Source organism: Alosa sapidissima, chromosome 6, assembly GCF_018492685.1.
Source record: "Alosa sapidissima isolate fAloSap1 chromosome 6, fAloSap1.pri, whole genome shotgun sequence".
In the NCBI taxonomy this organism is placed as follows: Eukaryota; Metazoa; Chordata; class Actinopteri; order Clupeiformes; family Clupeidae; genus Alosa; species Alosa sapidissima.
Window position 1 is genome coordinate 6963428 of NC_055962.1, and position 17500 is coordinate 6980927.

A 17500-nucleotide genomic window follows, 5' to 3' on the forward strand; every position below is an offset into this window, starting at 1 on the left:
GTCTCTTTCCTTCCATCCTTGCCCCCCCCCTTCTCTCTCTCCCTTGCTCTCTAATCCACCCCTCTCTTCCATTCCCTCTTTTCAGCTCTCCCTCTCTCTCCCCCTTCTCTGTCGTTCTCCATATCTCCCTCTTTTCCTCCATCTCTCCTATTATTGCTCCTTCTCTTCTTCTCTTTCTCTGTCTCTCTCATGTATCACTCCCTCCTTCTCTTCTTCTCTTTCTCTGTCTCTCTCATGTATCACTCCCTCCTTCTCTACTTCTCTTTCTCTGTCTCTCTCATGTATCACTCCCTCCTTCTCTTCTTCTCTTTCTCTGTCTCTCTCATGTATCACTCCCTCCTTCTCTACTTCTCTTTCTCTGTCTCTCTCATGTATCACTCCCTCCTTCTCTACTTCTCTTTCTCTGTCTCTCTCATGTATCACTCCCTCCTGATCATCTTCCATCCCTTTCCTTTTTTTGTAATTATTTTATGCTTTATTTTGATACCATAATATAGTAGTTTGTTTGTAGTGTATCATTTACATTCCTACTAGCAGTGTTGGAAAACTTTACTTTCTACATGAACTAGTTCAAAGTTCAGTTCACAAATTTAAAAAAAGCTAGTTCAGTTCATAGTTCATAATTTAAAACTGAACTTAACTAAGTTCACAGTTCCAAAAATGAACTAGTTCATAGTTCTTTTTTTCCATATGTTGCTGCAAGCTATTATTTTTCAACAATAGGCTAGGTACTGCAGTTCAATGTGCCATTTCAGGTTTGCTCTGGATGTGACTGAAGTGCGGATTTTCTTTTTGAAAGCGGGCGGGCAAAATTTGCGCAGAAATATAAGATTTTTCCCATCCTCACCGACCTTAAAACCGTCATAAAACTTGTTTAAGTGATCATACGACGCCTCCTTGCTGCTTTGTCGCCTAGGCTACATGTCACATCCATGTTCCTTTTTGTTTTGATGACGCAGGCGGCGGTGCGACACTAGTGGCAGGTGTTGCTAGATTTGGTGTTTTTTCCGCTACATATTAAGGCCTGTTTACGGTGTGTTTTATCCGGGTTTTTCGCCTGGAAGGCTCTATAGAAATCTGGCACCCTATTGAACGAAGATAAACTGACAGAGCGTGCCGTTCACAGACACCAGAATAAACAAGTTCACATCAGGCAGTAATACAGTACTTTCAGTTCACGTTCACCCAAAATATGAACGAGTTCATAAACTATCGTTCAATGAACGTTTTCAGGCACAACACTGCGTACTTGTGTATGTTTATGTAAGAATGTGCGCTTTTGTGAACTTATTACTGCAGCACCCCAATTTAACTCTGGGATGAATAAAGTGATTAATTATCTATCCCCCCCTCTCTCTCTCCCTCCATCTCTCCTCCCTCTCTCCCCAGTTGGATGAGGTGAGTGCGCTTCTGCAGGAGGAGCAGGAGGCGTCTGGGCGTCTGCGTAAGGCCCAGGCGGAGGCGGCACGGCAGGCCCAGCAGCTGGAGGTCTCGCTCAGGGAGCTGCAAGGACGCCTGGGCCTGATGGAGGGCGCGCGCGCCGGGCTGGAGGCCGACAAGCTGGCCCTGCAGGGGGTGCTGGACACAGAGAAGGCAGAGAGGAGCCGCGCCAGCCAGGCACTCACTGACCTGCAGGGTGAGTGGGGATGCCCGTGTGTGTGTGTGCGTGTGCGTGTGCACTACCCTAATAAAGAAATATTTGGTTAACTGCGAGTGAATCCCGTTTGCAGCCGTAGAGACGCAGGACAAATTAAACATTCTGGTTTTCTCCGAGTGCAACGATGATAGACAGACATCATTTGGACAAAATATAGAGTATTAACCTCCGTTGCTCAGCCAAATGCCTTCCTGTTACGTCCTGTTATCACAGAGTTACAGGCGATAAACGATTTTTGATGGTCACAAGTTTACTTCATTAGGGACTGTTCGTTATTTATTTTAGGGGCTACCGGAGGAGTTTTGGGAGCATTAGTCCAAAAAGACGTGACCCTCCCTCGCCAGCAATACATTTTTCTATGACCCTCCAAAGTGATTATGAAAAAATCACTGTCAACTTTTTCCGGGTTTATCGCCTACTGTATTTTAACGTTTTCACATATTTGGCCATAAGCCGTTTATCATAGGCTATCACGAAACCAAACTACAAAGACGAACACTTTAACAGGGGGAATTAATTGGGCATGAATCATGCTGAACGCTATTTCGCTACCTTAGAATAATAAGGTTCTATCTGCGTTTTGAGTAGGTACAACCGGGACGATTGAAACGGGGACGAATGAAACATTCCGGTTTTCTCCGAGTGCAACGATGATAGACAGTCATCATTTGGACAAAACATGAGCATATTAACCTCCGTTGCTCAGCCAAATGCCTTCCTGTTACGTCCTGGTATCACGGAGTTACAAGCGATAAACGATTTTTGATGGTCACAAGTTTACTTCATTAGCGGTTTGTTTTTTTGGATTATTAAAGAGTGTTTTTCATTTAAAGGTTTGACTTCGTGCTTATTCAGCATTTAGTGCTCTCCCCAATCCCAGACATTCACATTGCATGTTTGTTTGTAATGGATGCAACCGCGAGATAGGTTATGCGTTTGACAGAACCAAGACATATAGCCCAGCAGCAATCTAGGGACTGATCGTTATTTATTGAAGGGGCCACCGGAGGAATTTTGAGTGCTTCAGTTGGAAGTTGCATGACCCTCTCTTGCCTGCTAGAAATTGTTCAATGACCCTCCGACAGAATTGTTAAAAAAGACATGACCCTCCCCTGCCAATTGTCTTCCGCCCGCGCCACAGCCACACACTTTGTGATAACGTTCTTAAATCAATCTTTCCCGTGAGCTTGCATGCTACTGTAATTTCACAAATAATCATATGTGATTAATAGTATGACAAATAATCCCTGTGCACGGGGACCGAAACAATGCATGCCAACTTTTTCCGTGTTTATCACGTATTTTAACTTTCCCCGCTGTCTTGCCGTTTTAATGTTTTCCCGTAGAATATCCCATATTTTAATACTCTCATAACAGCCCTGCCATCGGGCCTGTCTCTGTGTTGCCCTGTTGTTACCCCTTGCCCTTCCAACGAAACAGATGTCTTCAAATCATCGTTTTCCTTGCTTGAAGGCGAACTTAGAGTGATGTTAACCTATTTAAGTTTAACGGCGCGATTGTCGTGACAGCACGATTCATTGGCGCTTGCATGTTCGGCCTTATGTCTACGTGCGCACCTGAGGCTACTCAGCTGCAAGAGAAATAATTTCCCCTGTTTGTATGTTCACTGCAAGTTGGCCTACCATAACTTACCAACTCTGCACTGTAGACTGGCTATTTATATTTTTCTGTGAAATAAGCAAATGTATTTGTTCAACTTTATGAAGCAGAATTACGCATAGGCTACTTGGAACATAATACATTTGACAAAGGACAGATGTATGTTGCTAGTGACAAAATATTAACTTTCAGTGTTTTACGATGTCTTTGTCATGGGGAAGTGTTTTTCCCCATGCATTTATTCTAGGTTACTGTCAGTGACTGCCGTGAGAAAAGCGCGTTCTGTGTTTCGTTCATGTCAGTGACTGACGCGAGAGAAGCGGGGTCTGTGTTGTGTTGCGTTGCGTTAATTTATTTTCATTGGGCATACCGTGCCGTGCGGTCCACAGTTCTGACAAAGCCAAAATTACTCCTTTTGAAATAATGAGTGCAGGAAGCGCGTTTGTATGGTTATATTGCTTGACGGGGGGGGGGGGATCCCAAGCAGCTTTCAGCCATAAGGCTACTTTGAGAACATTTCAATTCACCCGACACTAATATTCAAAATGTTGAAAACTATTTCGGCATAGCCTATAAAGCAGTTTAATTAAATGGAATGTTAGTTGTAAACAAACGAGCTACTTGGTGAGGCTTGGCCTCACAGATGCGCTCGTGCCTTAGATGGCAGGAAAAATCTTCACGATAGGCCTATTAACTAACCACCCGATTCACGTTGGCTGGGGGGAAGGGGGGCCATCAGACAATTGTGCCCAGTTAATCCGGCCCTGCCCCCACAAAATCACACCTTCCCACCTCTGACAGCTTAAAAGAAGTCAAGAGGACTCCTTACTCACAGACCTATTCACAAACCTGCGGTTTTGAAATCCTATGCAGCTACAGGAGCTTCCAATCGCGAGGAAGCAATTTTGCATTGTAGGCATAACTAACATGCAATAACGCCGCCAACAACAACCAAAACTAGGATAATCATTGTCAACATGTAAATGTAACATTATTGTGAATCAAATTAAAATGTTCTCTTTTGCAAACGTAGGCATAGTAACAGAATAATTTAATAATGTTACAAAGATACTACATCAATCCGTATGTTTCATTAGGCTACTAGGCTATTTGTTTTGCCTTGATTCATTTAGGCTAGGCCTTTTTATTCAGGGGCCGTATTCACAAAGAATTTTAAGGCTAAAAGTAGCTCCTAACTGGCGAATTTAGGAGCAACTCCTAAAAATAATGGGCGTGTCACTCCTAACTTTAGGACTCCTAATTTTTTCACAAAAAGTAATTCACGAAGCATTTTAGAACTAAAAGTAGCACCTAAGTCTGGGACAGCTTAAGTCGAGAGGACTCCTAACTCACTAAGACCTATTCATAAACAGCTTTTTTGTGGCATTTTAAGATGCGATGTTTTGAAATGCGTAGCCTATGCGCAACAGGAGCTTCCAATCGCGAGGGAACAATTTTGCATTCATAAAAGGGATGCAATAACGCCACCAACAACAACCAAAACTACTCATTGTTAACATGTAAATGAAATGTAACGTTTCATTGTGAATCAAATTAAAATGTTCTCCTCTTTGCAAACGTAGCCTAGGGATATGGTGACAGATTAATTTAATAATGTTGCAAAGGTAGGCTACTGCATCAATCCATAGGCCTATGTTTCATTAGGCTACTAAGCTATTTGTTTTGCCTTACTCTTTATTCATTTAGGCTAGGCCTTTTTATTCAGTTATTAATCATCTTCCGTCCTTCGCACTACTTGTGTAGCGCACGCATTCTCCGACCTGTCACCTGTCACTCATCATCGGAAGAGAGGTGTTTGGAATTCCCGCGTTACAATCGTCAGCCAATCAAGGTGGTCACTTCAGTCAAGCTCGTGCATGAGTAATGACGTCATCCATAGCCACGAAGACTCACTCCTAGTTTAGGAGTTGTCTGAAAGGCTTTGTGAATAACTTTTAAGAGAAAACTCCAATCTAAAATCTTTAATTGCGATTTAGGAGTAGCCTACTCCTAGTAGTAAGATAAAAGCCTTTGTGAATAGCCTACGGCCCCAGTTATTCATCATCTTCCGTCCTTGTGTAGCGCACGCATTCTGAGACCTGTCACCTGTCACTCATCATCGTAAGGGAGGTGTTTGGAATCATGCCCGCGTTACAATCATCAGCCAATCAGCCAATCAAGGTGGTCACGCTTGCCCATTTACCCAAATTAATGGTTGAATATTACTGATGATCATTGTTATTTAAGAACATGCAGTGCGTAGGGTACCAAAAACATCTTGCTCGTAAAAAAGCATCATAACGCACATTCTGGCGGGACTGTTATTTACTGTAGGCTGCGCAAACCACATGCCTTTATTTTGGGCAAGCCTGCATTCATTCATTCATTCATTCATTCATTCAACCTTTATTTATTCTCGGAGGGTCATTGAGGGAAGCCCTCATTTTCAATGAAGCCGAAATTACAGAAGCGAAGCAAAGCGCTCCACAAACAAGACAACATTCGAGGCCTTCTGTTGAAGAATTTTATATAAAGCCTGCGCTGACAGTAATCCTCCTGCCCCTGATAGGCCTACCACAGCTGTGGATAGTGTGGAATGTTCAAGTAATAACACAATCCAATGTGTGTCTCAATTGTCCCCCGCTGACCACCTCACACATTTCTCTAGATTTTGCAACGAACTTACATGACACAATGCCATAAAATATGCCAGTTTTAGGACACAGAATAATGTTTGTAATGATACCGGGTAGGCCAGGTATTGTCGAAGGTGCATGGTGAAGTGAAATTCTTACTTTGGAAAACAAACATTTGCCGATATCATCGCCGATCATCAGAATATTGCAACAGATTCTGTGTTCTGGACTGCAGGTAACTTGTTAAGCCAGTGGTTCTCAAACTTTTATTTCATTCCCCACTTTGATCAAGGGGCATGACTGATGATAGTGGAGATAACGTGTTATCCCGAGGCTTTTGCAAGTCAGCATCTTCGACGGTAGTCTATTCAAAATATAAGTTTTCGATGTCCCAAACGGAGAGCCATACTTTATTGTTTTTAACGATCTCTATGCTACTCACAAAAATGTAGGCATGGGGACATGATGAAGTAGGTTATCCAACTGTCTTGTGTTAAATTATTGTGATTACGAGCCAGTGGTTTTCAAACATTATGCGTGACTCGGACATCTAACTAAATGCAACAGGCTCATATCGTCCTCGCATTCGCAAAATGAGGACCAGTGTTTTGTCAAATTGCAAATAGCTATTCGTTTTAACTATTTTTTTATGATAGTAGCCTATACAAAAAGCACTTCATACTTATCTATCTTAATCTTGGAATATGGGGAGGGAAGTGGCGCGTCTGCAGTCAGCCAAATATGAATGTAATTCTGCGGCATAAAGCAGATGTATTTGTTTATTGTACAGAAAAATAAAAATGACATGTCAAGCAGTCAATTGACTACATTGCAGTCAAGAAGTAGGGCAAATTCATTTACGAAACCAAAACGTGGGTCATAGTTGTCTAAGCCTCTATTGCGTAGCCTGTTAAAAACGTCGCCAGATAGTATTAAATCGGCAACAACATTGTTTTCTGTAGAAGCCTACCCAAGGCTACAGATTAATTCTGAACAGTTATTTCTCTACTGGCTCAATTATCACACCACTGTTTTGATTTGCGTAGTTGCGTTAACCCCAACACTGACAATAATGTAGACAGCAAATTTCGATTTCGATTTTCGTTACCACCGTGTAGTCAAGCCTTACCCAAGTAGCCTAAATCGAGGTAATGTTTAATTATGCATGATTTATTTTGTTATTGAATTCGTAGGCTGGGATTACTCTCGGCAACAATTATGTAAGGGACGGCAGGTAGAGTGATGTATAGTGGCAGAGCGACGCACAGTGGCTGAAAGTGGTACTAAAGCTTCACGCAGCTTCACGCCGCGTAATGCGCGAATGAAGTGGTCATTTGAAAGCGATGCCCACTGTACCTTTTCCTTAATTGAGTTTTTATGAGGTTATTAGGTTCATCCCATGTCTTGGGGTCATGCATTGCACTTTCCATTCAGCATAAGGGGTGTTCGTGAGTCTTACATAAGAGGGATGTTTTGATTCAGCTGTTTATACAATTCCCTCGCCTGAATGATATGGTGTGTGTGTGTGTGGCGTGCGTGCGTGCGTGCGTGCGTTTTGTGTTTAATCTTAAAATGGGAAGGGTGATGGGGTCTGTGAAGAATGAGACCTCACGGTCCAAACTCACAAAGGGGATGCGCGCTCTTTCAGGCAACCAAGGTACAAGGAGACATTGACGAACCACAGACAAGTGCAAACTTTGTGCTAAGAGTGCTGGTTTATTTACAGTGCTCAAAAGTGTAAAACTTTGAAAACAAACAAAAATCAACACGAGGGTTGCTCACACTTAAAGACGTAACTAAACAAAATAACCTATACAAAACTAATAGGGATTCAAAGAGTTAAATGTTCACAAACCAGACTCAGCCTCACAGCAAGCTGCTCTCCCTATGCCACTCTCTCCTGAATGACAGAAGCTCAGCCTTTTTATGGGCCTACCCATTAGAAACGTCACTCAAAAAATGGTGGGAGAGTAGTGCACAAAACAATTAACAAAATAAAGACATTAATCATAACAAAAATAAACATGCCATGATCCTAACAATTTTACCCTTATTTTACGCTATAAAAAAATATATTTTCTCTTTCCCTAAAACCAGTTCAAAACCCTAACCACAATTACAGACACACCATCAAAACAAAAAAATACAAAAAGATTGCAACTTTGACAGTTCGGGTTTCTCGGGGGACCATTGATGGCGGGACACACAACAGGGAAGTGAATGCAGTCAGTGTAGGTGCTATGGCGTGGGAATACTGGTGCGTGTGGTGGAAATGTTTGGTGGAGCAAAACCAGCGGGTACCTCGCGGCTTGCGGAGATGTTGTGGATGAAAACTGGTGAGTACAGAAATATGTGTGACGCTATGTGACGGTGAAATATGAATGTGTTCAGAACGCACTAAACCGGTATCGCGTGTAATGAACTTGCCAAGTGCCGTGTGTGCGTGTGTGTCGGGAAATGTTTGTCAGTTATTTACATTTAAAATAACTTCCTTTTGTGTGTCAGAGGCGACCTTTACAATCTCTCTCTTTCTCTCCCCCTCTCTCTCTCCCCCTCTCTCTCTCTCTTCCCCTCTCTCTCCTCCTCCTCAGGTCGTATGGGGGGGCTGGAAGAGGAAGTGAAACAGGTGAAGGCTTCTCTCTCTACAGCGGACAAAGAGAAGAGAAAGCTGCATGAGCAGCTCACCGACATGGAGAAGGTAAGTGTATCAAGTGTGTGTGTGTGTTTGTATAGGAATGTGTTTATGTGTGTGTTTACGTGTGTGTGTGTGTGTGTATTTGTGTGTGAGTATACTCTTTGAAATGTTTCTGTTTCTGTTTTTTAATACATAGTATCCACACTAAATTCATTCAATATACTGTTGTATTCCACTATGTTTCTCATTCAATATGGCAGAGCAACGCAATAGAATCAGTGCGTCTGTAAGGGAGGGCGCAAGGCGCTCCTCATGGATGAGAATTGCGCTGGCCACTCACAGGTCTACACATTTACAGTACTTGAACAATAGGACAGACTGGTGAAGCAATGCTAATATTACGAGAAACCAAGATTAATCTGACTCCATAAAATTAAGAACTTGACCTCGAATAATTACCAAAATATTTGGTAAATTTTGCCAATTGCCAAATATTTTGGTAAAACCAATAGCAGAGGTGAACAAAGTGGCCTACACAATTCCTTTACTTAAGTGAAAGTACAGATACACCTTGTCAAATATTACTCCAAAACAAGTGAAAGTTGCAAAGTCAAAATGTTAATTGAGTTGAAGTAGAGTCAAAAGCACAAAAATCAAAAGCACAACCATTTTTCCCTTTTAACGTAATATTTTTTATACACAATAATAAGATGTAAATCCTTTGGATGGTCACTAGGTCGTCACTAGCACTGTGTATTCATTCACATGAGTGCATTCACACTGATCATTTTGACAACAAAGTGCGCTGCAAGTAGGCTGCACGGATGGTGCACTCATAATGGTAAACAAGTTGAGCGTGGAGCGCTGGGCGCTCTTCGCCCTCAATGATCGCATGACCATGATGATGGAACACTTTGTTTAATTACTAATGGTCTAAAAAATTAGCCTGCATCGGTCCTCTTTCTTCAAATCCCCATGTGGCACTGTTATTATAGTAGGCCTATTGGTATAACAAATGACTAGACATTTTTATATTGTAAAAAAGGGGCGGGGGCATTTACAGTGGGCAGTGCTTCGACTTGGCCAGCTTCACTCGCGGTCCGCGCATGGGATCACGCGGTATCACGCGACTTTAATTTGTATTTTCCCAGTGTGACGCTGCAACAACCCAAACAACCGGTAGATGGCTCAAGTGAGCAGGGTGTCTCGTAAAAAGAAATGGAGCCTGGAAAACCCTACACAGACTTCACTACAAACTTTAGCAGACTGATTTAGAAATAATTTAATAGCCAGAAATATGCCTGCCCTGCCCTAATAAAGAAATATTTGGTTAACTGCGAGTGAATCCCGTTTGCAGCCGTAGAAGAAACGCAGGACAAATGAAACATTCTGGTTTTCTCCGAGTGCAACGATGATAGACAGACATCATTTGGACAAAATATAGAGCATATTAACCTCCGTTGCTCAGCCAAATGCCTTCCTGTTACGTCCTGTTATCACGGAGTTACAGGCGATAAACAATTTTTGATGGTCACAAGTTTACTTCATTAGCGGTTTATTTTTTTGATTATTAAAGAGTGTTTTTCATTTAAAGGTTTGACTTCGTGCTTATTCAGTAGAGCGCTCTTCCCAATCCCAGACGTTCACATTGCATGTTTGTTTGTAATGAATGCAACCGCGAGATACGCTTGTCATAGGCGCCGATACCGTGGATGCTCCGTCTCTCGGGCACCCACTGAAAACATCGAGCACCCACGTGTGACAGCTCACAGTCCCGGCTAAATTTACATTAATTTAAAATCAAACATCGCAGTTTATGTTAAATTCAGCATCTCTCATAATGTGATCGGGTATGTTGCTGTCAATTCCCTACTTCATATACTAACCACCAATGAGAGCGTCTCTCGTATGAAAATTCCTGACACTTCCCACCTGAAGAATTAACGCAAGGCTTTGTCGGGTCTTCAGCCCCGAATGTTTAAAATGTATAGCCCTGAATATCATTTTAAAAGTAGTCTGACAAAGCTTATTGTTTTGTGACACAGCTAAACACTGGTACCTCATAGAACGTCTATAACATAGCCTAGGTGGTCGCAACTCACAAAAGTAAGCAGATAGAAAGAACTCACGCAAATCTAGCCTACAACACGCAGACAGCTTTATGCGCAGGGGAGAGAGCGCGCGCGCACAGGTGCTTTATGATTGTTGCCTTCTGATGGTATCTTGCTAATTCACTGAACTGCATTAGGTGACACAAATGGTATTGCCTTTATCTTATAACTCCTTGTCTGAGCGACTACCAGGCCTATGGTTTTTAAAAGTCAGATGTTCCCTGACAAAGACATTCGAAAATTAAGAATGTTTATTGACTTGAAGAATACACTAATTTTTGCAAACTCCCTTCATTCAACCCTTGAAGACATCGCGGTCTGGTGCGCTATGTAGATCGTTTCTCGTACCATTTAATTTCTCAGAATTTAGGTCTACTAGGCCTACAATAACGTCATCACCAAATACATCTTTTATTTTTAGTTGATCAACCACAAAGAGTAGCATAGGCCTACTGTGCACAGTGCACTGACGACTGTAGCAGCCCAACGTAACCAGTTGTTGTAGATGAGAGGCAACCCCTTGTTTCAGATAGCCTGGACAACATGTTACCTGGGTGTTGCCTACATTATTAATTAATGGTAGCCTACAATAGTTAATTGATTCGCGTAACATATTAGTTGGCTCAAAGAGTAGGGAATCAGGATGGAGAGAGTCACGCGTGTGTTGCTTTTGCGGGATCGAATCCAGTTTAATGCTAGTTTTCAAAACATATATTTTTTACATGTCTTTTGTCCGAGTGGCTGTAATGTAGCCGAGTGCTCATGGCGTATGAAAAGCGACTTCAACCCGCCTAAAACAACTTGTTTGTGAATGTCTGACAACTGCTGCAGCGCATGCACGCGCAAGGAAACCAGTAGGTGGAGAAACCAGAAGGCACACAACACCGGAACGATTTTAAGGCTATTTCGCATAGGCTACTCAATGGTGCTATTTCACACGCATTATAGCGACCCCCACTCACCGGGGTTAGTGGAAGGTGTTAATAGACGATTGGCGTAGCCTACAGTGGACTAGGGCTGTCAAAATTGCTCAAAAATGACGTTCGAATATCCCCTCTAAAATAAACACATGTATTCGAATATATTGGAATATCTAGGCTATATTATTTGCGCATTATGTCAGTGATGCGCATCATGTCATCTGTTTTTAACTTTTTGTATGGTTATTGCTTGACAGGGGGGATCCCAAGCAGCTTTCAGCCATAAGGCATTTCCTAATTCACCTGACACTGATATTCAAAATGTTGAAACTATTTCGGCATAGCCTATAAGCAGTTTAATTAAATGTAATGTTAGTTGTAAACAAACGGGCTACTTGGTGAGGCTTGGCCTCACAGATGCGCTCGTGCCTTAAATGGCAATACAAATCTTCACGATAGGCCTATTAACTGACCGCCCGATTCACGTTGGCTGGGGGGCAGGGGGGGCCATCAGACATTTGTTCCCAAGGGTCTATGAATTGTTAACCCGGCCCTGCCCCCAACGAACGCAACTTTCCACCTCTGAGATAGCTGAAAAGAAGTCTAGAGGACTCCTAACTCACTAGACCTACTTACTGTAGGCTGCGCAAACCACAAGCCTGCATTCGAGGCAGGCCTTCTGTTGAAGAATTTTAATTTTGAACAGTAATCCTCCTACCCCGGCTATCACAGCTGTGGATAGTGTGGCATGCTCACGCTTTATGTCTCCTTCTTGCAAACTAGGCCTATAGCCCAACCATTTACGTCTTCAAAAAATAACAACTTGCCAGATATGCCTTCATAAATTTGGGCTTCATTCAGCATTTTGTTCTTCCACTGGAAATGACTCTTCTACATTTGCTGCCTGCTGCATCCTTTCTGTTTGTATTGTTTAGAAAATGTTTGACGTCTTGAGTTAATGCATTAAACATTGTTTGCTGGTAACCAGCCACAAATAGCCTACAGATTCTTGCGTGCGTTCTCTCCAAAATGTGCCCGTTCTATAGGCTGTCCAAGTGCATAATTCTGCGGCATAAAGCAGATGCATTTGTGTATTGTACAGAAAAATAAAAATAACCTGTCAAGCAGTCAATTGACTACATTGCAGTCAATAAGTAGTGCAAATTATGAAACCAAAACGTGGGTCATAGTTGTCTAAGCCTCTGCTGTGAGGCCAAACCCATGAACAAAGACGCATTGATATCTGCAATAGTTTTTTTTTTTTTTGGCGAAACAAGCTCACAGCCGAACAAGTCATACTGAAGGGAGAGGCAACTGGCATGTGATCTCCCCACGGGCCAATGGATGTACAAGTTTTCTCCTGTGCCTACGATATTTAATCCAGTGTTTTGTCAAGTTGCAAAATGCTATTCGTTTTAACAAATTTTTATGATAGTATGAAGTACTTTTTGTATAGGGTACTATCTTAATTGCTTTATAATACTTGACCAATGGCTATTGCATCTGTCTATTGAAAGTGAGAATGTGGCATGTGATATACTGTGTAGGCTTCATAAAATAAAATAAACAGATTGCTAATGGCCTACAAGCTGATCTGGGGGGCGTTTCCCGTACAATTACGGAGGTTAGCTTTTTACTAACAGGATGCATCGTTCAACTAACCAACATGTAAGTTACGACTGTTTCCCAAAACTGTCGTACTTACATAGTACTGTAAGTTTGGACCATGATAGTTTCTAAACTTCAGTAGTCTGGACTAAGGTGGTTAATGACGTTTAGTAGCACGTGAACGGGCACCTGCACATAATTCTGTGGCTCATTGCGTTAAGGCCGGCAGATGACAGCCGCCGTTGCACAGCAGTTACCAGTCCCCTGTCCAAGAGTTCGAATCTGGGTTAAGACGTTGACAACAATATTGACATCGTTGTTTACCTAAGTTTATCTTTTGTGCAGATCATATTATCAAAATCAGAATCAGCCTTCTTGGCTTGGTTTGCGTAAACTAACAAGGATTTCTGAACAATTTCTGAACAATTCTGAACAGTTATTTCTCTACTGGCTCAATTATCACACCATTTGCGTAGTTGCGTTAACCCCAACACTGACAATAATGTAGACAGCAAATTTCGATTTCGATTTTCCTACCACCGTGTAGTCAAGCCTTAAGCCATACCCAAGTAGCCTAAATCGAGGTAATGTTTAATTATGCATGATTTATTTTGTTATTGAATTCGTAGGCTGGGATTACTCTCGGCAACAATTATGTTTAATGGTAGATCCTGCTTTTTCAGAAGGGACCGCAGGCAGAGCGATGTACAGTGGTAGAGCGACGCACAGTGGCTGAAAGTGGTACTAAAGCTTCACGCCGCGTATTGCGCGAATGAAGTGGTCATTTGAAAGCGATGCCCACTGTACGTTCAGTTGTGAAGACCAATACTCTACATAGCCTACATAACGTGTTGCTGGCTGCACTGCATTCTAAGCCATTCTAACATTTTGAATGACAAAACAGCTATGGGGTGTGTAACATAGAATGGCTAAGAATGCAGTGCAGCCAGCAACATATTTGGGGACATTGAGCACAAGGCTCCAGGCATCTTGGAGGAGAATGCACTTTAGGCCTAGTTCTTGACTTGTTAGGGACCAGTTGCTGAGATAGTTTCGATCGTCAAAGAATCTTGTAGGGGCTGTTTTTAAAGAGTAGCCTAGAGATTGTCTGTGCTGTGGCGAGTGAGACAAGGTAGGCTATGTGTTGCGTGATATCTCTGCACCCAAGTAGCAGTGCTTCGCCCCAATATACTGTAGTCTCAAGTCAATATATCTGCCTAAATCGCCTCGTCCTCTTAATCTGCATTGCCAGTTGTAGCCTACTCGTTGTGAATACCAGGCCACAAGTAATTAGGCATTTTTTATTGGCTCACTTTGCTGACACTCACTAACAATGCAACGAGAGATTCCATTCACTAAGCTATAGACAATGCATGGAGACAAAAATGCTTTTGCTCACTTATCTAACTCTAGGGGAGACGGTGAATAGGCTAACCCAATTCCACACCACATACATATCACATACATATTCCATATCACATACATATCGCGCGTACATACATATTCCATACCACATACATATCGAACTCTGGGAAACATGGTGAATGAGCTAAAGTCACATTCACGTGCGCACATGAAACTTTCGCGTGAGCACATGAAACTAAACTTAGATTTTATTTTGCTCATGTCCCCTTAGGGGCTCCATACTTATAAGTGTTTTAAAACACTTCAGTATGTCTTTGCACATGCTGTGCAAAGCGCGCTGCACTGCACTACTTCCAGTTAGGCCAGTCTAGATGAAATCAAAGCAATCAAACTGATTTCATCGCTGACACTTACTTGCGTTACATGCCGTTAGGACAGAGCTTGTTTCGTTTGATTCATGTTGACCTTTGTGTATATACAGTACTGTATGTTTATGGTGTGTGTGTGTGTCTGTGTGCATTCGTACGTGCATACATGCCTTTGTGTGTGTGTGTGTGTGTGTGTGTGTAGGAGCGCAATAACCAGGAGATTGAGTGGAGCTACAAGCTGAAGGCTCTGAAGCAGAGTCTGGAGCAGGAAGAGAAAGCCCACAAGGCCACGAAAGAGCGCCTGGTTGACAAACACACTCTCGACCAGAGCATAGAGGTGGCTACTGCACAGGCTGTCAGAGGTACATACACACACACACACACACACACACACACACACACACACACACACACACACACACTCCCTCAAGCAGCGAAGGCTCTAAGAGATAGTTAACACTCTCTCTCTCTCTCTCTCTCTCCCTCTCTCTCCATCTATCCATCTCAGATATGGAGCGTAAGCTGCAGGAAGAGCACAACTGTAAGGTCCAGTTGGAAGACCGCCTGCTGGACCTGCAGAAGCAGAACTCCCTGTTGGATTGCGACTACAAGCAGGCGCAAGGCAAACTGGACGAGCTGCGTGCACACAAGGACAAGCTGGCCCAGCAGGTGTGTGTGTGTGTTTTTGCTATTGATTGATTAAAGGTTCTGTAGTCAGTTCATTGCATATATTGCAGTAATATAGTATAACTTTTGGGGGCGCTGTGGCATAAGAGGCTGCAGTGTCCATACCACTATTGGGTCCAAGTTGTCACGACAACCTGGGTCTCTCTCTCTCTCCCACTTCCTACCTGTCCTGAACTAAGCCTGCTGACTAAAGGCAAAAAGTATATTAGATTAAAAAGTCATAGTAAATCAGAAAAAATAATAGATAAACCGGGCTGAAAGTTGCTGATTTTAGGCATGGGCCAGGTTGTTATTTATGTATAATGGCTTCAAATTTTTCAGACAACTTCAGGCACAGATTTTTTATTCTTGCTTTAAGCCCTGAAATAAATAACTATGTGAATAAACAAATGAATGAACGAGTGAGTGAACGAGTGAATGAATGAAGGAATAAATGATGACATAGATAAAGTCTTACGTCTTCCGTGTCCCAGGTGGAGCGACTGTTGGTGCAGGTGGAGGAGGCGTCCCAGCGGGACTCTCAGACCCAGAGGGAGCTGAAGGAGCAGAGCCAGACCCTCCAGACGCTGCGCTCCGCAGAGAGGAGGCTCCAGCAGGAGATCAACACCCTCACCGACTTCAAAGTCAGCCTGGAGCAGACCAACCAGGAGCTGCGCAGGTGTGTGTGTGTGTGTGTGTGTGTGCGTGTATGTGCGTGTGGTTTTCGGGGTTATGCTTTAGCTAAATAGCATGAGCTAGTTTGCTTCAAATTGTCCCTATTTTTGATGCCAGAAGAGAGTTAAGTTCATTTCAATTTGTTTGCATCCACACAATGTATTATTTGTTTTTTTGTATTTGTAGTAGTGAATTATTTGTGTCTTTACAGTAACAATAGCAATGATTGGTTTGTATGGTAGAAATGCAGAGTGACTGATGTGTGATCTGTCCAATAACAGAGAGCGAGAGGAGGCTGAAGGACAAGCCAAAGAGTTCAAGGACCAGCTGGAGTCGGAGCAATACTTCACTGTATGACATCACTTCCTGATACAACTTTAATCTGTCTGTTTGCATGGTGACAATGTGTTTGTGTGTGTGTGTGTGTGTGTGTGAGTGTGTGGCATAAACAATGTGCAAACGGTTCCATCTACATATACTGTATTTGCAGAGGCTTTCTATATCATAGTTCTATATCTATTTATTCTATCTGATCTATTTATAACATTCTTTCCAATATTCAATGTTTTTTTCTCAAAACATGTTCTGTAAGTGACTGTGGATAAGTGTTCTTGAATGTTCTGGTTCCTGTCCCTCCTGCAGAAGCTGTATAAGACTCAGATCCGGGAGCTGAAGGAGGAGAGCATTGAGAAGAGTAAACTCTACAAGGACCTGCAGGAGCGACTGGACGAGCTGCAGGAGGAGAGGTGGGTCTGGATGGCCAGGACGCCGAGGGGACCGATGCTGCCTGCTTTGGATCCTACATTATCATTACTGTATTAGAGAGTGTGTGTGAGAGTCCATTTTTGATGTGTGTGTGTGTCTGTGTCTGTGTCTGTCTGTGTGTGTGTGTGTGTTAGTTTTTGTATGTTTGTACTTATGTGCACATGTACTGTATGCTTGTATGTCACATATATGCTGCTAGCACATCTGCTAAGGCATCAGTGAGTCTGGTCACTGCACAGCGTAATACTAGTTTGTGTGTGTGTGCGTGTGCGTGTGCGTGTCTCCGCAGGGACTCGCTGGCGGCGCAGCTGGAGGTGAGCCTGACCAAGGCGGACTCGGAGCAGCTGGCGCGCTCCATCGCCGAGGAGCAGTACTCGGACCTGGAGAAGGAGAAGATCATGAAGGAGCTGGAGATCAAGGACATGATGGCCCGGCACAAACAGGAGCTCAATGACAAGGACGGCACTATTGGCT

The 17500-nt window shown here is 42.9% G+C and overlaps 1 protein-coding gene across 4 annotated transcripts in view; it reads left to right on the forward strand.

Moving 5' to 3' along the window:
- The window catches only part of LOC121711536 (rho-associated protein kinase 2-like), a 61156-nt gene that overhangs the window by 29143 nt on the left and 14513 nt on the right, over window positions 1-17500 (forward strand). For all 4 annotated transcript variants that reach the window (XR_006032364.1, XM_042095197.1, XM_042095198.1 and 1 more), the window contains exons 15-22: window positions 1390-1636; window positions 8505-8611; window positions 15123-15282; window positions 15429-15589; window positions 16081-16265; window positions 16543-16612; window positions 16904-17007; window positions 17316-17500. The exon at window positions 17316-17500 is cut by the window's right edge and continues 2 nt beyond it. Coding sequence is in view for 3 of the 4 variants with exons in the window: in XM_042095197.1 (XP_041951131.1) it covers window positions 1390-1636; window positions 8505-8611; window positions 15123-15282; window positions 15429-15589; window positions 16081-16265; window positions 16543-16612; window positions 16904-17007; window positions 17316-17500 (1219 nt within the window). In the remaining variant the exon portion in view is untranslated. The remainder of the gene's footprint in view (window positions 1-1389; window positions 1637-8504; window positions 8612-15122; window positions 15283-15428; window positions 15590-16080; window positions 16266-16542; window positions 16613-16903; window positions 17008-17315) is intronic.